General features: G+C 34.7%; 6 protein-coding genes across 8 annotated transcripts in view; 2 read left to right on the forward strand and 4 right to left on the reverse strand.

The window, feature by feature from the left end:
• Nucleotides 1-10,145, reverse strand: part of LOC108576111 (eukaryotic translation initiation factor 5) — a 43,091-nt gene extending 32,946 nt beyond the window's left edge. For both annotated transcript variants that reach the window (XM_017939038.1, XM_017939039.1), the window contains exon 1: nucleotides 9,703-10,145. The gene's annotated coding sequence lies outside the window, so the exon portion shown is untranslated. The remainder of the gene's footprint in view (nucleotides 1-9,702) is intronic.
• Nucleotides 10,146-10,984: 839 nt separating this feature from the next.
• LOC108576112 (zinc finger protein 622) lies at nucleotides 10,985-12,304 on the forward strand. The gene is made up of 2 exons (XM_017939042.1): nucleotides 10,985-11,747; nucleotides 11,826-12,304. The coding sequence occupies exons 1-2, from the start codon at nucleotides 11,093-11,095 to the stop codon at nucleotides 12,302-12,304; spliced, it is 1,134 nt and encodes a 377-aa protein (XP_017794531.1). The 5' UTR covers nucleotides 10,985-11,092.
• A 1,056-nt stretch (nucleotides 12,305-13,360) lies between these two features.
• Nucleotides 13,361-14,997, reverse strand: LOC108576107 (dopamine N-acetyltransferase-like). Its single transcript, XM_017939032.1, has 3 exons — nucleotides 14,683-14,997; nucleotides 14,220-14,489; nucleotides 13,361-13,590 (listed from the first exon to the last, which is right to left on the reverse strand). The coding sequence occupies exons 1-3, from the start codon at nucleotides 14,995-14,997 to the stop codon at nucleotides 13,432-13,434; spliced, it is 744 nt and encodes a 247-aa protein (XP_017794521.1). The 3' UTR covers nucleotides 13,361-13,431.
• A 633-nt stretch (nucleotides 14,998-15,630) lies between these two features.
• On the reverse strand, nucleotides 15,631-17,108 carry LOC108576103 (V-type proton ATPase subunit D). The gene is made up of 4 exons (XM_017939027.1): nucleotides 17,037-17,108; nucleotides 16,527-16,644; nucleotides 15,965-16,450; nucleotides 15,631-15,885 (listed from the first exon to the last, which is right to left on the reverse strand). The coding sequence occupies exons 1-4, from the start codon at nucleotides 17,075-17,077 to the stop codon at nucleotides 15,793-15,795; spliced, it is 738 nt and encodes a 245-aa protein (XP_017794516.1). The 5' UTR covers nucleotides 17,078-17,108; the 3' UTR covers nucleotides 15,631-15,792.
• A 1,153-nt stretch (nucleotides 17,109-18,261) lies between these two features.
• Nucleotides 18,262-19,296, reverse strand: LOC108576106 (DNA demethylase ALKBH1). The gene is made up of 3 exons (XM_017939031.1): nucleotides 19,204-19,296; nucleotides 18,890-19,146; nucleotides 18,262-18,814 (listed from the first exon to the last, which is right to left on the reverse strand). The coding sequence occupies exons 1-3, from the start codon at nucleotides 19,294-19,296 to the stop codon at nucleotides 18,274-18,276; spliced, it is 891 nt and encodes a 296-aa protein (XP_017794520.1). The 3' UTR covers nucleotides 18,262-18,273.
• Nucleotides 19,297-20,652: 1,356 nt separating this feature from the next.
• LOC108576104 (activating transcription factor 3) overlaps nucleotides 20,653-23,573 on the forward strand; it is a 50,411-nt gene continuing 47,490 nt past the window's right edge. For both annotated transcript variants that reach the window (XM_017939028.1, XM_017939029.1), the window contains exon 1: nucleotides 20,653-20,725. The gene's annotated coding sequence lies outside the window, so the exon portion shown is untranslated. The remainder of the gene's footprint in view (nucleotides 20,726-23,573) is intronic.

The following is a 23,573-nucleotide window of genomic DNA, read 5'->3' on the forward strand; positions in this document are numbered from 1 at the left end:
GGATTACAATTAATTTTTCTTATTAATATAACTATTTTTCTCACATCTTCACCAGAATCTTTGCTACGAGTCTGACTCGTTGTTATAGGTTAAGGGGGTCAAAAAATCGATTTTAGTATCTCAAGAAAATTGCCCAAATTGCCAGTATTCCCAAAATCTTATAGCTCAATTCGGCAAAATAACTGCGATTTCAAGGATATGATGGAAGGGCTAACCCTATATTGACATTGCGCGCTAAACTTCAAACGCGTTTTTCTTGAAACGGTGTTTTACGAATTGGCTTACATGATTTCTCAAAACTGGATTATCCGATCTCTTTCAAATTTGGCGTGCATATAAAGTAGGAGTACCTTTATCGCTTGTGCCAAAATAATGTCAAGATTTACAATAGTTTTTGTTTTGTGGCTTGAAGTAAAAATTTAAAAAAAGAAACAGATTTTGACTTCAAATTGCTGCCATTCTGACAGGACACGTTTTATATGTTTCATTTTGGTACGGGCCATAGCCACACCCATGCAGATTAAGATTATTTCTAATTTTTTCATTTCAGATGAATACAATCGCTCGAATGATGTAAGCCATCCAAAATGACAAATTACGGGAAACATTTAATAACATGAATAAAATTAAAGATAAATGAATAAAAATTAGACAGTATCTTTTTGAAATAATACCCCAACCTGTATACAAAACAATAAGTTTCTTGGACTATAACAAATAATACCCCAACCTGTATACAAAACAATAAGTTTCTTGGACTATACCAATTCGATAAATTTCTCTGTTAAAGATCGCCAAAAAACGACGATTCTAACGAAAAATACCCCCTTAAGGGGTTAACACATTACATATCTCGGATTGTGTTAATGAAACTATAAAGAAGAAATGTCAAATTTGTAACATTATAGACAGTCTTGCAACAACTTCACCGCATATGAAAAATATTTAACTTTCAAATGTTTAGAGGCGTTTTTGTTAAAGATCGCCAAAAAACGACGATTCTAATGAAGAATACCCCCTTAAGGGGTTAACACATTACATATCTCGGATTGTGTTAATGAAACTATAAAGAAGAAATGTTAAATTTGTAACATTATAGATAGTCTTGCAACAACTTCACCGCATATGAAAAATATTTAACTTTCAAATGTTTAGAGGCGTTTTTCTCGAAATTGACTTTTGTCACTTAAGCCTTTCTTGCAAACAACAAGTACAATTGCAGGCAACCGAATTAAGTTCGTTTGAAACAATGGAACGATCAGAATTTATCTATTTAGTCTTCGTTTTGATAATTTTCCGGTTAAACGTCGGTCGAAGAAGCTGGGTCATCTGTGATCCGTATTATTTGCGTGCACAGAAGGTTCGTAGAATATACAGGATGGTACAAAATCTTTGTCCACCAGGAATATTTCCGTTGTTTACAATAATATAGAAAAATGTTATATACAAAACTTGTATGATATAGAGGGAGGCATATTGTGATGGAAATACTTTTTACGTTAGTCGAGGCACAGAAGAGATTTCAAGATCATCCCTACTTTCCTTTAAAAGGGATTCTATATTTTTTCGGTGTGACAACCGCTGTTATGGCGATTTCGATATGTTATCATCAAAGATCATTCAACTATTAATTAATGATACCATTTTTTTTTTTAAGTTTCTGAGAAATGTAGTTCAATGTATTCAAATGAAAATATAACGAAAAAAATTTATTTTCTATTGTAAAAACAAGCAAATCTTATGATGGGTCAGAATTGATCCGGGATCCGCTTTTCGTTCAACGCACGGTGGGGGTATTTTACTTAAAACACTGACTAAAATTGAAACGTTTGAACTTAATTAAAAACCAAAAAAGTGTTTTTTTCTTATAATGTTATTAAAGTGAAGTATCACAACGGCAATTTTTGTGACTTGAAAATTTAAGTACTGTCCTACGCTGAGAAGATTACGAGCGGAAGGAATGCGGGGGAAGGCCATATAAAAGGAATTTCTGTTTAAAATTCAAATATAATCGTTATTGTTTATAATTTTCTGCGAGCAAAATCTGTCTGTAACTTAACATTCCTATAACGTTATATAAAAGTTATATAAAAATTGGTGGTAATTTCTCGTTTTCCTTAAATGGTTTCCCATATGTAAATATGCAACTCTCAAATTGAGAGTTTCGATATGAAAATTTCATAATAAAATAAATCATGTATATAAAATTGCTTATCTCAGAATTTTTTAATCTCCTGGGAGTTTTCGTGTAATATTGCATCAAACAATTACGTTTCATCATCTCTAAGAGCATTTGGGTCCGCTGAAACTAGTAAAATAATTTCGACCATTTTCATGCAAATACTCCACTGTGCAACGCCCAGAAACTCAGAATTATCCGACAAATCAGAATTGACACTTTTTTTTCTATACCACTGTCTAAAAAATTTTACTTTTCCCACTTTTTGCGTTATCAGGAATTAACAAATATACTTGATTAAATGGAACTTTACCTTTAGAAAAATCACGATGCTACTGAATCTTTACTTGCACAAAAGTATTCATTTTTGACAACTAGAATGAACCAACAGTAAACCACGTTTTTCAAAAAATTTTGGCCTACTTTTTCATACAAATACTCCGCTGTGCGTCGTTTAAATGAAATTCCCCCAACAACTCTTCGAAGTGCAATGTCGTCGTAATCGGTTTTATCTATTTCAAGGAATTCGCTTCGTACAGCACTGCTCAAGATGGCAGCTGCGACAGTTCGATTACAATTACTTAGCGTGCGATAACGTTATCAGACCACAGAAGCGAATTTTTGCAATTAGATCAGACCACTTCGAGATATCTAGGGAGAATCCCGTGATTAAACAATTGAAAAACACGAAATGAATATCGAGAAAAGTAAAAAAAAAAAAAAAATCAAATCCAAATTTCGTCACGGTCGACTCGATGGGTAAAGAAGATCGCGAGGTTCACACTGGGCCCAACACGAAATACTGTTTTTCTTTTCCTCCGCTCCTTTTACGTAACAATCAGCAATGGGTGAAAGTCGGCCGTGTGGAGATCGTCGAAAATTTCACGGTGGCCGCTCGACGAACAATTAGAATCGATTTCAATCGATTCGCTGTATGCAAAAGAGCGTTTCCGTCTCGAGCACAGTGCAACACGATCCTACAGAGCGTTATTAATCGCTCGCGTGAGTTTTCCTCTGCCTCGAATTCGCATTGTTCTCCCTTCTTGCGTTACCCGTTGCAATCGATCCGCTCGTATCCTGTGCCATCAATGCCGCTCCATTTCCGTTTCACCCCTTTTCTATCCCGCTATTGCCACCTTTAAACTAAACGAACTCCGGTTCCTGCTACGAATTTTCCATCGTTTGTCCTCTCCTTCCTTGTTTCGTCACTTTTCCTTCTTATTTACCACCAGGGATTTTCGTGTTGGAATTGAATTTTCGAGGGTTTCAGAAAGGATTCGAATAAACCCTTCCGCTCTGATTTTCACAATTCAATAATCATGAAATTGGTGTAAGTCTATTTATGGTTCCAAAAAGAGAAAGAAATAAAATATTGAAATGAATAAATTTATATACATATATGTAAATAGAAATTTGCGAAAATTTAATAGACTCAATCGGTTTTTTTTTTTAATCGACTTAAATACCTCGACACAAGGAACAATAGACTTGCGCTACTTTCGTAATAAACGACCCATATAATGCTCGAAGAGATGTTTTTTTCATATACACTTTTCTTTTTATATTTCTACTTTAGAAAATATCGTTAGACTCGATAAATTAAAACAAACGATTTTTCATCATTTCAATGTTAATAAAGTTAGTGAAATAAGTAGAAATATTATTTGTCTACCCTATGTTAATATCGATGTGACAAAAAATTAACGTTAATATTCCAAGGATAATGAGCGATAGAATCTCGAAACGGAAAGCAGCTCGTTCAGTTGAATTAAGCGGAATACAAACATTCGACAACACGTTGCTCGATAAACCGCCTAGTTATCTACTCGTGGAACCTCGATGAACGCTTCCCTTCGAGTGGAAGTCGTTCACACCGACCTTCCACAGATTCTCGCGGCCGCCTCGTAATGAATTCGTGCAGGATCGCAGCGATTCGCGGAATTATTGAACCCGAATTGACAAGAGAACAAGATTACGCGACTTCCAGCCTTGACCAAACACGAGGATCTCTCCCTCATAACACGCGTTCATGAATGAATGGAACGTGTGATTGAAAAGAAAAGCGTGAAAAATTTATTCTGATTACAAATTTTTCACCATATATGTATAACAGATTTCATGGAGTCGTTTCAAACGCAAGCGACACATGCGTATACCGGGTGACCCGTGTGAACGTCACCGCGATATTTGAGATCTTTCTTTAACCGTGGCTGAAATACTTTTTTTTTAGTGTCTGTATTTATGTGATGATCACCATTGTAACAGATACTAAATTGAGGTCAATTTTCGTTCGAATACTCAAGTGGAATGTATGCGTTTCACTGGTCACGAAAGGGTTAAAATTTATAAAAAATTGTTTCAGACAAAATATAACAGAACTATACATATACATATATATATGGTCCACATTACATGAATGACCCTGTAAACATGGAATAGTATTTTACGTGGATCACCCTGTACATACAGAGAACGTTATTACGTGGTCCACCTTATATGAATCACCCCTTAGTTGCAAAGTGACACTTCATACGAATCACCCAGTAATATTACACAATTTACTCTACAATCACAAAGTAACATTATATCGTCCTCTTGACGTGAAAAACCCTGTATTACCTTGTATACGTAGATTTCCGTTCGTAAGTATTAGAACATCTATTATGTTTGCAGAAAGTATTGTATGATTTAATTGCATTGCTTCGCCAAAGTTAATATCATAAGATAGTAAAAATATATAGCGTGTTCGTGCCATTAGTTTCCAGCGTTTTTCTTGTAAGCGATAGATTTATGAGAAAAATAAAAGAGAACAAAACTTGGAATAGGAATTGGAAAACGGAATAGATAAAAGATAAACAAGAGTTTATCAAGTTTAAAACAATACAATTCACTCTGCAAACATAGAATAACATATAAATCACCCAGAGTATTTTATCAACTATATACAACCAATAAGTAATCAATTATTTTTTTAATAAGTTAGAAATGTCGTTGAAATTCAAAATGTACGGTACAAGCTGATCAATCTTAACCTAAAAAATCAATCGATACTGTAGTAACGAAGATAGCAACCGACACACAACAACATATGTATACCTAAGTCACTGCATTCCGTATGAATATTAAAAGTGGACAACTGCTGCGAAAGTACGCAGATCAATACATTCTTTTCTTGGTAAGAACATTATATCATATGACGTAATCCAAACATTAGTCCAAACGTTTCAAACACGATAATTTCGATCTTAACGATCCTGAACGTTTAAGTGTTCCCTCTAAAATGCGGTAACGAAGAATTGCAAAAGTTACCGGACGAAATCTAGCACAAACGCAAAAGGAACTTGAAAAATCATTTGAAAGAAGTCAACAGAGATAAAAAATTAGTGAAAAATAAATGCTGAATTTCGACTAAAAAAGAATGGATTATTCATTGGTACACCTAACGCAAACCATTCTGCAAACATAGTATCCATTAGGTTGAAGCGTATGAAACTCGACACCACACTTTCTTTCTTAGAAAAATAATATACACTCAGTCGAAAAGTCTTCGTTACACATCATTAGAATTTATTTTGCGATGGATAACTTTAGTAGAGAATAATATTTACGTTATTTTATTTAGAAGAATAATTTAATTTGTTAGTAATTAAACAAATAAATATAAATGTAAGCAAATATTTTCCATTATGGGAAAAATATTTTAAGTAACGTTTTTTCTACTTGTCTATATACAAGAAACTAACTTGTATTTGCCTTTCGAACCTTGTTTGTAAACATTTTACTGAATTCTTAGATGCTGTATGGAAATTTTGTTCATCTGATTTCTCTTGTGTTATTCTTTTTCCTTAGTTTCGTTATTAAAAAGTAAATATAAATTCTATGTTGGAATTACACAACGTTAAATAAATTCTAATGAGGTGTACGGAAAACTTTTTGACTAAGTGTATATTTAAGTGTCTTTATCTATATTTCTTTTGGAGATAAGAACGCTAAAAAAAGGAATCCTAACCCACCCTGTACATATATTTTACATATAATCACCGCTGTCACATGTTTGTGTTAAAGAAGAACGAATTTATGAAACACACTACACAAGGTATCTAAAAATTATTAAAAAAATTCGGTAATTTTTTCCAAAGTCAAATTCTTTAGAATTCACCCCATACTTACGCTATATTTTTCCATCAACTTCTGTTCACATTATCATGAATTTAATTAACAAACATTCCTTTAAAAGGTTCCACAGATGAAATGAAAAAAAAAAAAAAGAATTGAAGAAACATTAACGTCTGATCAAGGATGAAACGATTTCCCACCGTTATCTCTGATGCGTCATAATTATTCACCACACAAAGAAAGAACTCTAAAAGCCGCAGATTATGAAATCGTGAGTGAAAATCATCGCACAATGTCACGTTGTATATCTTTTTTCCTCATTTTTTTTACGTTCCATGTGAAGAAGCAATTAATGGAAATCTGTCTCTGATCTGAAAGCGCCATTTGAAAATCACCGTCAACGAGAGGAACTGATTAAGATGTATTATTTTACATCGCTATCGAGTCGCTTAAGGGTCAGAACAGGCCATCTTAAGCCGCAGATAAATGGAAAAAATAAGGCGAGCGTACGCGAAGGGAGCGAAAGGTCGGATTACTCGAGACCGTTCGAGGAATCTGTTTCGAAAGCAGACGTTTCGAGTTCTGATGATCAAACGGTGCATGGTGAAACATGCATGACGACGAAACAAAATCGAAATTGATACGTTATGAACATATATTTTCTTCTTGTGTACTTTGAGGGAACGAAAATGGAATTTTTCAAGTCGATAATTAGCTACTAATTAATGCATTGTTGGAACATGCATACTGACGAAACAAAATCGAAACTGGTGCGTCAAAAAATATATTTTTCTTTTGTGTACTTTGAAGATAAAAGAAAAATGTAAATTCTGAAGATAATAATTGGCCAATAATTAAAATGATTTATGCAGGTATTTTAATTTAATAATTAAATTGATAACTATATGTTAATTGTCTTGTTTCATACAGGAATCTTTTTTAACATGTTGCAAGTCAAATTTTTGGAAAGAGAATAAATTAAAACAGTGTTAAAATCGAAGAAAAAAGTGAAAAGTAGAACAGGGGTAAAACGCATTAATATTGTGTATTTTTAAAGCAACACATTCTTTTTTTACACTTTTCCCGATACAAAATAACCACTTTTAAATAGACCAAAATGCCGACCTTTAAATATCATGAAACGAGAGAAAGTGGACTAGTGACATTAAAAAAAAAAAAAAGAACAGGTAACTGAGATTAGCTGTTTATTACAGTGTAATTTGTTTTATTATTGGAGCCATTCAGCTATTTAGTTCGTGATTCGTTTAATTATAATTCCCTCGCCAATTAGCAGGGGTTCATTCTGACCTTTAATCGATTAATTTGTTTTTTAATAGGTTGCAAGTCCATGATGAAGTATTTTGTTAGTGATTCATTTTCAGTAATTTGAGGCATTTGTATTTGTTATTTTCTTCGATAAATAAAGTTCTGCAACATTTTAAATGTTCCAGATCATTACGTTACAATTTTCTGCGTAATTTTGAATTTGTTTAATTAAAAAATTTGTCAGTTACCTTTTTATATTTTTCTTTTAGACTATGAGGAAGGGAATTTCGAAGCGTTGTTTGTTAAACAATTTAAACACGAATCAGGCGAATCAAAACAAAAATGTAAGAACACGAGGAAGCAGCACGGTCGAATCAAGTGGTAACATTGCGATCTTACACTGAATCGATTTCGCTATCGTTCGTTTTATGTCGAATCAACATTCTGCGAGGTCGATTATTTGCAGCTATGCAAATAAATATCTTTTATTTCTATCTAACTTACTGGTGATTAATATTACGTAAAAAAGAAATAAAATATATCTTTCTCTTAGATTATCTTTTCCTACGAATTTTTTTCACTTCAATGAAAATTAAAAAATCCTTTATTATTACGAAAAGAAGTAAACTAGAATTCATGGCTGATGAAAAATCCAAGAGAATTTTGCAATCAGTTACTTTTCGCGAACGTGATGGAAACTTCGACGACCACGATTTCCGGTTTGGCCACAAGAAATGAAAATAGAAAGTTTCATTGGTAGCGACCGCAAGAATATTGATACAGATAAACACCTCTCGTTACATTACTTTGATTCAGATAACAGCCAGCAATTAACAAAAAAAATCTTTGATCAACAAGAATGGAGAGAGAGAGAGAGAGAAAGAGAGAGAGAGAGATCACATCACCATGATAAATTTTAGCACGTGTGCTTATTTGCTTGGTATTCAAGGAAAACTTCGAACAATTAATACGCAATAATATTTCCAAACATGATGGGGTAAATGATGTAAATAAAAAACATCAATTTAGCGTAAACAATATAATAGAACAACATAAATATTTAATCAACCAATATTTACAGCAGAAAAAAAAATGTACGAAAGGCATTTACAAACGAAGAAAAAAATCTGAACGATGATCGTTGTTTACCAATAAGAAAGAAAACAAACGTTCCGAACACAGTTTGCAGTCTATTTCGAGAAACCACTCTACGCACACTTCATCGAACCTCGATCGGTTAACATTCGATGCAAACGCACAAAAATAATGGCTCTATATCGAAGGAACACGGCCAATCGTGATAAGCGTACAAAGTACGAGCATACTAGACGGCTTGATACCAGCAAACAGTCACGAAATGGTTCGCTTGGATCGATATTAATACAATGTTGCAGTTATATCGCTGGCGAAAACGTGTAATCGAACTGGTCAGAGATACACATCGATAGAAATGTGTTCTTTTTATCGATGGTGCCAAAGTTTACGTGCACGCCTCGAGACATACCGGTTAATACGAAGAACCATCTCTTTTTCAGCGAAACACACGATTTATTGTATTTGCTAATCAACAGATGACGTTGCACTTTACACATAACGCGGAAATATAGCCATTCATATCAAGCACAAGAAAAAGCATAATTTAGAAAAAGAAAGAGTGATATTCGAACCCTATTACGTGTACTTGATTTTTTTCAACATTCTTAGGTACGAAGTTTCTATATTTCTATCAATTACATTTCACTTATTACCCGTAATCATCGAAAAGAAAACACGATTCGTCGAAACATCACGTTCTACTACACGCACGTTATCGCAATCCCGGTCGAACGACGGCAAACCAGCCGTTTCGGTACGTTCAATAATTTGGAGAGCAATATCGATCCATCGTTACGTCGCGGGGACACGAAAGCGACGAACAAGGGCAACAAGGAAACAAGCGTGACGTGTGCCCCGTGAAATAAAGATGTAAAATAAGAAAGAGAGACGACCAAGCGGTTAATTTCCGTGGAAAACGAGCCCCGCTCGCGGATCTCGCGCACGTCTCGTGTCCAAAATGGCTGGTCGCTAAAATTAGCGTCGGAAGCAACGGAACGATACCAGATAGGACGTCGCCGTCGCTACTATGCCCTGGTTCCACTCACCTTGACGTCGAAGAAAAGTCATATAAAATGGTATCGCCCTGCTGGACGGCCGCCTTCTAGCGTGAAAATTGAACGGTTGTTCTCGTAGATGTATCGAGACAGATGGATCGCCCTGTCGGGTGCACCCCAGTGTCTCGTTTTACGTCTTTCTACGATGTCGCCTACGAAAGTCGGTCGTCGAAACGGTCAGTCGTGTCGACGTGACACCGTGCCGATGCTTCTGCTTGCTTGCTGATCTTTTTCCCTGCTCGATGACAAGTAATAGATTCCTGTCGTCGAACGATTATATGTTTGCTGGATTATTCTTCTTGGTTGCTCTACGTGTTGGTGCGTAACTTTTTCGCCTGCGACGTGCACACGAAACGTTCCGGCTTCTGAGACGACTACTGCCTGAATACAACTGCAAACGCTCTTCGAGACCAGGGCCGTAAACGGTGACTCGCGACTCCTTGCGAATGATAGCGGCGCCTCTACCTTTCATGAGTATTAATTCGTTTTTTGTTCGAATCACGTGACCCTACTATGGCGATATCACCACATACGGTGATGCAACAGAAATTTTGCGTTTCCTCTACTCATGATTTGGTTCTCTGATTTTTCTGATAAGAATTTCACTAATACTCGTTAATGGAACATTATTGTATTAATATATGAATGTATATATGATTATGAAGTAAATTTATTTGTAATAGCAGAACAATGCAAAAATTTATTTGCTCGTACGTGCTTACATGAAAAACAGTTGAAGAAAGATATGTAGTGGTACGGTAGTCCTATCTATCATAAATTATTGTCTATGCCTAAACGATGAAATAACTTAAAATAGAATAAAGAATTTGAGGATTTCTTTTTAAATTAATAGATATTTTTAACATTTATTTGTGAATTGTCAATTGTAATGAAAAAATTATTAATGTCAATAATATCATTTTGTAAATATTTTGATATTCAATTTTTTCACAATTATTTCATAAAATTACCGCCAAGATAAAGTATATGACTCGTTGATAATTTATCAAATTATCAAGAAATTCTATTTTACAAGTTTAGGATTAGATATATACATTTTTTAAGCGTTCTGATACAATATCAAAAGTTGCGACAATTGTAGCAACATTACGTTTATGGGCAACCTAACCTCTCTGCTAGTGTAAAAAGTAGCTGCGCACGTGATGTGCGGTACAATTCCTGTTACTTATATATTAATCGATTTATATTAAATATAGTTAACAATATTTGTAATATAATATGTACTTTTTTCGGTTATATTATGGTAAATGAATTCCTGCGAATATTGCTATAATATAGTCAATATTTAATAACGAAAGCTTCAATTTAAAGGAGCAAGACTTCTCGTTGTTAACTCTTAATTTATTAAAACGTGTAAAAGATGACTTCACCGTTTACTTGTATTACATGCCGTGTGGCATTTCGAGATCTGGAAATACAAAGACAACATTATAAATCAGATTGGCACAGATATAATTTAAAGAGAAAAGTGGCAGATCTACCTCCAGTTCCTGTGGAAGAATTTCAAAGAAGGGTAATAGCACAAAGGAACAAAGATGACAAAGAAAAGGAAGAAGAAACAATGAGTTGTAAGGTATGCAGAAAAAATTTTAACACAAGAAATCAATATGAAAACCACTTATCATCAAAGAAACACAAAGAAAAATGTGCAAAACAAAACACTTTTGAAATGTCCAGTGATAATGCTGATTCTACGCTTAATTCTGTAAGTAAGAAAGATATGAACGAAGAAAATTCTAATAGACAGTCAACAGAGGACATGGAGGTAGATTCTGATGTTGAGTCTGTAGACTCTGATGTGTGGATGCAAGACACTGAAAATCCAGTCACAAATAACAACTGTTTATTTTGTAATCATCACAGTAAGACTATGGTACGCAATTTAAAACATATGACAATTGCACACTCATTCTTCATACCAGATCCTGAATATTGTGTAGACATCAAAGGCTTACTTACATATCTTGGAGAAAAGATTTTTGCTGGATACATGTGCATATGGTGTAACAATTCTGGTAACTTAATTAACATTATTACTTTTACAATCACATAATAATTAGCAAATTAATTCTGATTATTTTATAAATTAATAGGAAGATATTTTCAAAGTGCTGATGCTGTTAAGGCACACATGATTGACAAAGGTCATTGTAAAATGTTGTATGAAGCATATGCACTTATGGAATATGCACAGTTTTATGATTATTCATCAAGTTATCCTGATGCAGAATCTAGTGATCCAGATGTAGAAGTTGAAGCATTAGAATTAGATGATAGTGATTATCAGCTAGTTTTACCATCAGGGAATGTTATTGGTCATAGATGTTTGATGAGATACTATAAACAAAACTTGAATCCAAATAGAGCACTTGCAGTATCAAAGAGTACAAAATTACACAAAGTGTTGTCGCAGTACAGAGCTCTTGGATGGACGGAAACGCAAAAAGAAGCTGTTGTTAAGAAAGTCAGGGATATCAAGTATATGCAGAGAGTACAGGCAAAATATTCTACACAATTGCAGTTTAAGGCAAACAAGTTTCAGAAACATTTTAGACCTCAGGTGAACTATTGAATGTGCTTATTACATATATAAATATTGTTGCAAGACTGCATTCCTTTTTAAATTATATAATTTGTATGAAAATTTAATTGTTAAGCATGCTTTCTGCATTGCATATTTATACATTTATTTTGAAATAAAGTTGTACTTATTTAATTGAAATTTGTGTTTAACATAGTTCTGAAGTTGATTAGAAGGATATATTATTAGACAGGAGTCATTATAAACTGTAATATTTATTTGGCGGATACTTTTACAAAATAACTTGTAATATATTTTCGTAACACGTGACACCAACAAAAATAATACTTCTTGTTACTTTTATTCTTTATACTCATGTGGACCCATCCAGTAACTCCTGTGATCATGAGCTAAATCACCGTTTTCGATAGATTGTTATACACGAATTAAGATATAATCCGTGTTCTCCGTTCTCGTTCGATAGCTGTAAAAAAACTCGTACACGATTCAAAAACGTCGAACGTTTGTGTACTATGTATGTAGGTATACGATATACTTTCAATTTACTACCAGCGAACAGTAGAATTGTACAGAAGAGGTTAACAAATGTCAAACTATAACATTTGACACACAATTCCAACCACGAAACTATCGTCGATATACGCTGACATTTCTTTACAATACACGAAGACGTGAGTTACTTTTCATACATCTTTTACCATGCAAACCACAGCAGTTCGTTTCGTTTTGAATCAGCAGAATGCAGAACAAAAGCCCAATGAACGAAATGTTAAATGGATTTTTATTCTTGCATTTGTCAACTCAGATATATATAATATTAATTTTGTATTATATTTGTTTTTGTCTTAATGACAGCACATCATTCAGAACACAGACAAAGGGACAGTAACCGATGCCTCAAATCGTTAATACTTTCTAAGAGAAACACACGGTCCGCCCTTTTTAGATATAAGTACTTCATAAATGCGTTTGAGACAAACATACATTAGAGACCTGTTATTGTCACACAACGATACACATAGTTTACACTACTGCTCTTTTGCAACATATTTTTTTTTTTGTATTTTTTTCTCTATTTTTTGCTGCTTATTAAAGATTTCTCAAGATTAACGTCAAATCTCATTTTGTTCTCTCTCTTTCTACATATATGTATGTATTTAATTTAACACCTTCACCATCAGCATTAAAGCCTGATGGGGAGGGGCAGGTCTGATTGATTCGTGGAGATCCGTATAAGGGATCTCAGCCTCTACCTGAAAACCATGTTTCAAGCATACTTTCTGCGAAAACATTCCCGTCGCGTCAGCTTTGAATACCTGCAAATACATAACGATCTGAACACCATATATAGGGACATTTTAAGTTTGACACAAAACATTTACATACACTTCGGTATGAAGTACACTGCGTGCAAAAATACCTCGTTCGAGAAAGTAACGAGTGCATTGCAATTTTACATCTTGGTAAACGAAAATCATCCCATGCATATTAATCGAAGAACATGCTGAAACAAAAACAAAATGTGAACTTCTCTCCAAGGCGGCCACGTTTCCACGACACATCGTGCTATACATATGTACAACAAATACACAGAATCTATGTTTTAATAGATTTATTTTTTTCGAGTCAATTGTTACTTTATTCAGATCATATTCTTTTATATTGTATTAAGAGAGTAATTTATTCATTAGTTATTATGTTAAAAAAAGCAATGTCCTATACACAAATTTTTGCAAAATATAATCCAAATTTGGGGATGTGCCTTAAAATTAGAACAAGCTTCCGGTAGGGAGTGGTAAAGGTCATGGAGCACAGTTCTAAAACGATCTTCCGTCGTACTTAAATAATGCATGCTTTAACAACATTTACTATACAGAATTACGTATCTCTTTTCGAGAAAGTCACTATAATTATGATCACGAAAATCAATTGTATTTAGGATTACCTTGAAACCAGCATTTTTTGCCGTTTCTATACTGTCTGCCATCAGAACGTTTGCTAAACCCTTTCCACGGAAGTTTTCATCGACACTAAGAATTCGACATTCGAATAACTCGTCGACATTGTACTTGGAAAAAAGATCGATTTTTTCATTAACTTTGTAGAGGAGCCCGAATATTATTTTGAATTTCTCGTCGTTCAATTCGGCCAGCCGACGCTCAGCTTCTTCGCGCTCTCCCTTCTTCAGTATACCATTCAGAGCCATACCAGCTATCTGATAGGACAGTTCTTATGATCGACAGTGAACTTAGCGTTCAAGGTCCGTACATCGTGCGAAAACATTCGTTCATGAATGAAAAATTTATAACGTACAAAGGTAATCGTTAAATTAAAAAGGTGCATATAATTATTTCTTTATTGTAAAAAGAAAATATTACAAAATTTCTATTCTTCGCTATTCAACTTACCGTCCCATTCTGATCCACCAGCATCCTCGAGTATCCCTGTTTTAAAGTGAGCACGCAGTGTCTTTCCAGCTCGAACTGACTCTCTCCTTTCCCGCAGAGTCCTACCGCGTGATTCAACGGTTCGTCGGAAAAGAAATTCCATTTTAAGTGGTGGATCGCGTCGTCAAAGCGATTTTGTGGAACTTCCACAACCGTTAAATGATCGGACGACATCTTTGGGGTGGTCACGGCACGAATTTTCCGCGCACTGAAAGGATTTTCCACGCGCGCACCACCCTTAGTAGGGAGAGTTGACTCATATGGGAAAAGGTCCATATATTGATTGACCCAGTTCAAGAAATTTACTGGCTACAATGATTATGCATCCTTCTTAATTATTCCGAACGCGGAATGTATCGCTGTCCGTGTACCAACGGTACCAACGGCTATCAATGGGGAATAGGAAATTCATGAAGTTATTGGATCGATATCTTTATCAATAGAATACACCTTTAAGAATGAACATGTCTATTCTTTAATGAAAATTGGTGATGTACAAATGACGTGAAATGAATGGATCCTTTCTATGAAAAGTAGAGGGGATGCAGTGATGGTGGATACAGAGAAGAATATAACCATAGGGATAAATATATATATGTACATATTTATTATCCGTAAATTCTCACTAGATAGTTGATTTTATAACCTTCCTTAACGTTGTTATCGTCGCGAATTATTCGCGTTCAATACGCGTAACAACCTGAGCACGTTTAATACGTTTATACATAATACAGTTTCAGTAAATATCAAGCCAGTGATATTGGGCTAACCAGACACCAGTTTTCAATGAGTATACCGAAATAGTTTCCAATGCAATTTATCACATAATAATAATGTTAAAAAATATTAGGAATACCATAGAATCATTACTATCTGCTTTTTCATATTCTGATAATACAATCTTTTGCGTAACGTAGTTGTACTGTGTAATTGGTATTGTCCAAGGATTTTTGTGAAGGGACTAAATTTGTTCTCATACTTCATTGGATTCGCTCCTTAACACAGTCGCTCAGAATCAGAACATACTTTTTTTTAATACTTCAGAAGGTGAAAACAAGTTATTTACAGTATTTAGAATAGAATGTCCTCATCCCCTTCATCTAACATATTTGCAGTTGGTTCATCATAGCCAGCAGCTACCATTTCCGCCCGAATTATATCAAGCTGTAAAACAATTTAAACATTGTAGAAAACTCTACTAAAAAATATAAATATGCAGTGATGTTTGAAATACAAGGTTTACCTTAGCTTTAGCTTGTTTCTTCTTATCTTGAATCTTTTTTAATCTATAGAATTCTTCTCTTTCCAATTCATCCAATTCAGATATGATATAAGCAAGAGTTCTCTCGATTCTTGGAATGATAACATGTTCAATGGCATTCACACGGCGATTTGTGATTTTAATAACCTCATCCAAGGTTACAAAACTTGTTTGCAAGGATGCTAATTCTACTAATAACTTCACTGCTTTTTGATAATTTTTTTTCAATTTTGCCAATTGTTGACCACCTCTTGCTAAACCTGCTAATTCGTATGTGTCTGTACCATCCTGATATGATTCAAACACTGGAAGATTCACACCAGCAACGTTATCTTTCTTAGAACGAATTTTAATTTGAGCTTTAGTTACATTCTGAAGAACTACTTGATTAAAGTCTCCAGTTGCAAATTTTGCTTCAGCTAATGAGAAAGCTGCCTCTTTCATGACTTCTCCCATCAGAGTTTTGGTCTGCATATAAAGATAAATGGAATTACTATGGAAAAAGAAAAGCAATTATTGACATGTATATAATTGTTTTCGGTACCTCAATAATTTTACCCAAAATTAATCTAAAACGCATTTGCAATGCATCTGCTTTCTTTTTTAATAAACCATGACCCTTTTGAGCTCCCTGTAAACGGGATTTCATTAACATTTGTGCTCTGCAAAAAAGATAAAAACATTTTAATTCTGTCATATTTTATTTTTAACGTCGTTTAATTATATATGATGAAAAACTATTGTATGTACATTACTGTCAGTTATAATCAATATAATACAACAAACAAAACAGTGTATAGACTTGATGTCTTTGAACAACAATTGAATAGATGAAGTCATAATTTTTTAGGAAATAATTATGTGTTGATAGTATGATTGTATATTAAAAAACACGATTAAATGTTTAAAACAAATTAGGGTTACACCCATCTAATGACGAATGATAACAGTTTCACAGAATTTGGTATTAATGACAATAAGTGTTAATTAAATGAAAGATAAGGTCAATTAATAAATAAAATGTGCTCGTGCTATTTAAGTAAGAAATACTTACCCCCGAGAAGGGAAAATTGCCAATTTATCTTTTCCAGACATTGCTCTGAGAACTATCAAGCAGACAGGAATGAGATTGATCAGCTGACTCGTACGACCGGAAGTTTTAATTATATATATATAGGCGCGCAGGGAATGGCGCGTAATTTTAAAAATGTTAAAATATCTTAACAAAGAAGAACAATAATAAACATGATATATTTGATCATTTCTAATACGATACACCAAGTATGTGGAACAACTGAACAATGGAACGTGTCAATATAAACATAATTATATTTGGAAATTAAATTACAAAATTCCCAATATTAAATTAACAAAACTCAACTTAATACAAAAATGAAATTATAAGGATTAAAAACAAGAATTTTCAATGAGACCAATCATAAAAGTTCCTCCTCGTTTGAAGAAATGAGAAATTTGTTTGTAGAACGATTAAAAAAAGAAAATCGTTGTTTTCGTATTAGTGATAACAAGTCAAAGAATACGTTCAGAATAGACGTTTTTGGTGCTGTCAATTCGCATAGCACGTACAGAAGTTGCTTGCAGCCAAGAATAATAAGAAAAGCCACCGAAGAAATTCTTATGAGAATGAATATTAATCGTTTTTAGATAGAGGTTTGTCTATATTTCACATATGACACGATAAATGAGCGGTAATCAGGAAATCTTCATTACAGATCTACTTATATTTCTGTTCTGGTAAATTGCCATAAGTTTCGAGGAAAAAATGATTCACATCTCAGATATCTCAAAAGATTTTATTCTAAATAAAGCAGTCCGCGATGCCACTAACATTATACTGAAACCATACACGCCAGTAGTAATGTCTGAATCTTGTCAAACTCAAGACACTTATGAAAGTAAATATGAAGCGATTAATCGTATTAAAGAAACGTGCATATCGCATTCGCAAGATTTTTTATTAAAAATGGCAACAATTGCATGGGACTTTTTAAATATTTTAAACATGTCCCAAAGTAATCTGAAAAATCAGAGCATGGAGGAAGATATTCCAGATACTGATATTTAAATATTAATAACGAAATACTAAATAAGGTGAATGTATTTTGTATAATGCAGCTTCTATTGCCAATGTGAATTGACAGCTTACATAGTAACAGAGAAATAAGTATATCACATTAATGTAATTAATATAAGTATTTTTAATAAAAATATACAAAGAAATTTTGTACAACAATTCATAAAAGAGCCAACTGTCCGGGTTTTAACACCTGTCATATATTCATATTTATTCTGGCTTCAGAAGTGTAAGTTTTTGCTTTGTTCCAATCATCTTGATCCCATGTACAATCCTGGTTATTATCATATGAGTCCTCAGAATCCCATGGTGTAGTAGTAGCTGACAAAATTTTTGGTACTCCATGGTATCTTAAGCGTGAATTTCCAGACATTACTACTATATCTCCACTTCTTAAGAACATAGCATTTGCTGCATCATCTTGTGTAAGTCCTCCAATTAAAAATATTGCAGTTTGTCCAAAACTTATAGAAAATAAAGGTGCATCAACATTAACCTCAGAATGATCAGTATGACCAGCTAACGTTGAATTCATTCTATAGTAATTAACAATTGCTGCTTCAGCTTTAAAATCTTTAAAGTCTAAAATTTTTGCTACATATGAAGTCAGTACTGACAATTCGGTAGGTATTTCTGTTTTGCATGTTTCAGAATATAACTTTGTGTCCCAGTTATGATGATATCCCAATGTTGCCCACCTTAATTTTGCTAATAATTCTTTACCTTTGTTAGAGTTTCTGCAATTAATATATCAAATATGTATATATTGCATATATATATATTTTTTATACTGTCATATTGTTACATCTTACCCAAAACATATATCCCACCAATCTTCATCGTCATTCAAAACCTTATGGACATCCAAATTTAATTTATATGGCTTCCTTGAGTACTCTTTTAAACATTTTATAATCCAATACCGTTGTCCATAGGTGGTAAATGGATTTTTTATAAAAATCAGTCCAGGGACATCTAAAAATTTAAAGATTTCCCAGTCTTTTACTGGTTTTAATCCTAATTCGTGTTCACATCGTTCATCAAATAACTTCCCTCTAAAACTAATAACCTAAAATGAAACAACTTTTATATACAAAATACACAATTTTTAATATTTACTACATACTTTATTAGAGCCCGGATTATTTAAATCGATTACATCCTTTAGATCGGGATACGGATTTCGACTCTTATAATATTTAAAGCTATCTTTGAACATTATTAGGAATCATGGGCGTCGCCATGTTTATTAATTCACGCGCGCAACGATAGACGCCGCTGCCATAGTTAGTCAGTTGGATCCGTGTAATTTGAAAGTAGATTTTAACGCAGATTCCTAGGCAAGATACGATTAAATGCTTCGGATGTTTGAATAAGAATGTCATTTTAACCCGGTTCGCGATGGTGACGATCGAAAGTATCGATCCTCCAGTTGTTAATCATCGGACCGCGACTTTCCCTCCAAGACCCCGTAAAAATGCCACTTTTATGGCGATGCATCACGAGCAATACGCAGGTAAGCGATCGAAGATGAATCTACGATGCGATATGTGACTAAATACCCGTACAGTATCGATCGATGAGTGAACACGTAAACGGCGCATACAGCATTACGATTATTTGACTCGTTTAACATAATATCATCATCATCATCATCGCGAACTATTAATAGTTAGATACGTATCGAAAAGAAGTCTGTGTTTCAAGCAGCTTTTTCTTACCGTGCCCACCCACCCCTCCCCCTCCCCCTTCCCCTCCGACGATATACGCACACTGTAATGGACCGTGACTAATTTTAGAGCGTAATTTTCGCATAATAAGACTGCCGGGAAATCTATGATTTCATAGAGACGAAGAGAGGCGACGCCGGCCAACTTCAAGGCTTTTCGAAAGCTTCGAGCAAATTAATAGCGCGCGCCGCGTTAATAATCGTCCATTACCATCGCTCCTATTCTCCATAAATTCCACCCACCCACCTAGCCCGGTCGCGTATGATTGTTCACCTGTACCTCGAACAATACGGACGAACCTTGTTCCAGTTACTGAACTGGATCTCGGGTTCAGTCACTTTACCGATTAGTACGCGCTTATCTATCCATCGATAATCACATAATTCGAAAATTCTTCGTTACTTTTATAATGTAATTATTTTATCGAAAAATAAGAGCAAAATTTGAAATTGCACGATAATGAAATGATGTCTAAAATCGAGAATATATGTTCCAGGATATTGTCATGGGTGAACAATGCTGAAGTAATCGAGGGAAAGGGACGGAAAGCATCGATACAGGTAAACGGTGGAGGCGCGACACGCGGGCTCGAATATGCCGGCGCATTAAGGGAGTGCGTATTCTCTGACAGTTTCATGTCAACAAATGTCGTGCCCGCCGAGTCGCGCCCAGTCGTAAGCCAAGCTTGTGCACCAGCGATCGCACGGCGTATTCGCGAGATTGACCAATGGTGTGCTGCCGTCACGCCACCATTCACCAATCAGGCCCGTTCCCAGTGACGGCAGTCGCTAAAAATAACCCGTATATATCTAGGCCGGTCGCAACCGCGAATTATCCACAGTCGTGCGCCGGCAGCCGACGGAGAAGGACGGTGTAGGGCGTACCGGGACGCTGCGTTGTCGTGTTCGCACTGAAAAGGTAGGAGCACCGTACACGCATTGAAAACAACCGTCTTCTCTGCACGTGATAAAGCTCTTTGTAGGTCGAGTCGCCTATTCTTGTAATATAGTTCGGGGGATGCAACAAGGTGTATCGAGGCTGCGGTAGTAATTTCATTCGGCTTCCCTCGTAGATTAGATTGTCAAGTATTTTCGTACTACCGAAGATACAGTTCTCGTTGCAACATTAGTGACACTTATTTATCGACTTATCGGAAGTAGCATTTTGTATTTATTTTTTGTTCTGTTTCGGAGATACTTTATGGCTGATTATTTATGAAAAATTGAGCATGGTCAAGGTATTGTTGATAGACTCTTTTATTATCGAAATTCGAAGGAACGGAACGTGCGGTGAAACAGGTGTCAAAATTATCAACAAGAATTTCCGTAGTGGAGTATCTTGAAAATCGAGTTCGCGGATAGCCAAGGTCGTGCGACTTACTGAGCGGAGCTTTATTACGAACATGTTGCATTATTACGGCAAGAGTCGAGAGAAGAATATGTTATAAACGCGGCGTTTACTTCACGACATAACTACATGATCAATTGCTTAAACATACTCTCAACTATTGCCGTATTGTTTTTTCATACCTTATTCATATTCATCAAAGATTCATGCAAGTCCTTGGGAAAAAAATTCCTTAAAAAGTCACAATAACGTTTCATCCTTTCCTCGTAACTTTTATTCTTTACAAATTCGATTCTCGAACGATCGCTGGACCGAAAATCGCGGCAATATTCGTGCATCGCGTTTCCATGAATATGAAGTTGGCTGTGAAGTCGAGGCTATCGGTTACCACGTTCACGCGATACAGGGTTGGGAGAGGTGCAGCGAAATCGTCGGGACGAAGTTTGTAAAAACGTTTAACAGCAATACCAAAAGTGTGTCGTTTGTGTGATTTGTCACGATGCGGTAGATTCGATTTGAGAATTTCTTGACTGGCAGCGACTCATGACACCTGAGGATGCACCCGTAATAATGCACGATTAGTGTCACGGAGAACATCTGATGTAGTGGGGAACCTTAAATATAGCAAAACAGAACATTGGCAACATTGTCACGAATCTAGTAAAGACTATATAGCATCCTCACACGGTACCAATGCTCTTGATTGCACAATACCTTGCTTTGAACTAAACATTCAAACTGAACACTTGTTCGTGGATTATTTTGCATTTACATATTTTTTTTTTATCGTCGTAACGAGCGTTTCGAGCAAAGCATGCAGTGTCGGTAAGAGAGAATTTTCTGGGTATATCGTGTTCGTTCGAGCATCTCTTTTGCGTGTACACGAATGAAAGTATAATGTTTATATTGGCATGTAAAGTGGAGTTAAGTAGGATCACAAATAACCGTAATCATAAAACCTCATATTACTGCGGCTTAAGCGCGGAGTGCGTTTATTATCAACGACTTAGTGTTTACTGGAAATGTATGCTCGTAAGGGAACATATTTATCCGTGGAAAAACAAACTTCGCGAATGCCTTAACTGTTCTTTAATCGAATCGTTTTATTTTTACGTCACTCGTGCAGATTCTCTTTTTTTTTTCAATTGTGACAGAATATTTTTATTATTCATCGTGTCTATTATTAACATTCGCATATTTTGAAAGAACATTGGACATTGGAAACGGTACTACGACGTGATCTATCGACTCTATAGTTCACGTTGGGATGAATATGAATGGTTTCTTCATTTTAATTTTCTAATTTGCATTCCCATGCTGATAAATAATCTCCAGTGGTTCCTTGTTATGTATATGGATATAAAAGAAGATAATTCTATATAAACAATTCTTTTAGAGATATTATTACAGTTCGTTAAGATATGAGTAAATATTGAGAGTGTGGCAGGACAAATTTACGAGCAAATATAGGCGCATCCTTACATAAACAATTTGTTACATAACATTCAAGTGGCAAAACAGAGTATACATGTTATAACAACTATTTACTGTTGCAAAATATATTCGATGAAAATATCATGTTCATTTCGAGATGAATTTTATCGGTCGGAATACGATCAGAGGAATAGTTAACGAAAATATTGTAAACAACCTTTAGAATCGACTCGAGTTGAATCTTCGCGGCGGATCGAGCTCGCGAAGTCACGAATCTTAAATGTTTACTTTCGTTTGTAAACTTCCTCCACGGCTGATAACCATTATACAACAATAATCTTATCTTTGCATTCACTATGCAAACGAGCCAATCTTCCCAAGGTGCAATCTGCTGGGCGTGATAATTAGCCGCAAGGTTGGACAGTGTAATAGCTGCATAACCTTTTTTTTTTTTTTTTTTTTTATATCGCCATTTTCATTACCATAATTTCTCACAACATTTTCGACAAAAATACATTTGAACGTTTTTATATCGAACCGTCTAGTATTCGGTGTTTATCAAATCGATAAAAATTCAGAAATTAAGATTATTTCGAGAATCTTCACTTTTGCGAAATCTGAATTTCGGACGAAATAATTTCATCTTTTGAAATCGAAACACCCACGTTGTTTTCGCAAATCCTGCTGATAAAATTCGGTGTGCGACAATTTCAGATATTGTGAAAGTACTACATGAATGGCCGAGTATTATGACACCTGATTACGAAAACCACTATGAATCTCGAAGGGAATGACTGAACGCCAGTTAAATCGCTTATGGTAACCACATCATATTGTGTCAATGGTTCCATTCCAACCTTTTAGTTCCTTTCTTTTTATCCCGGAAATGAGTTCTATTTTTTAAGTACTGTATTCTTTTTTCTTATTTTTTTGAAACTTCTTACAAAATTATTTTGCAATTGAGGAATTTTTCAATTTTTTTTTT

The sequence above is a fragment of the Habropoda laboriosa genome, unplaced genomic scaffold (assembly GCF_001263275.1).
Source record: "Habropoda laboriosa isolate 0110345459 unplaced genomic scaffold, ASM126327v1 scaffold339, whole genome shotgun sequence".
Taxonomy (NCBI): Eukaryota; Metazoa; Arthropoda; class Insecta; order Hymenoptera; family Apidae; genus Habropoda; species Habropoda laboriosa.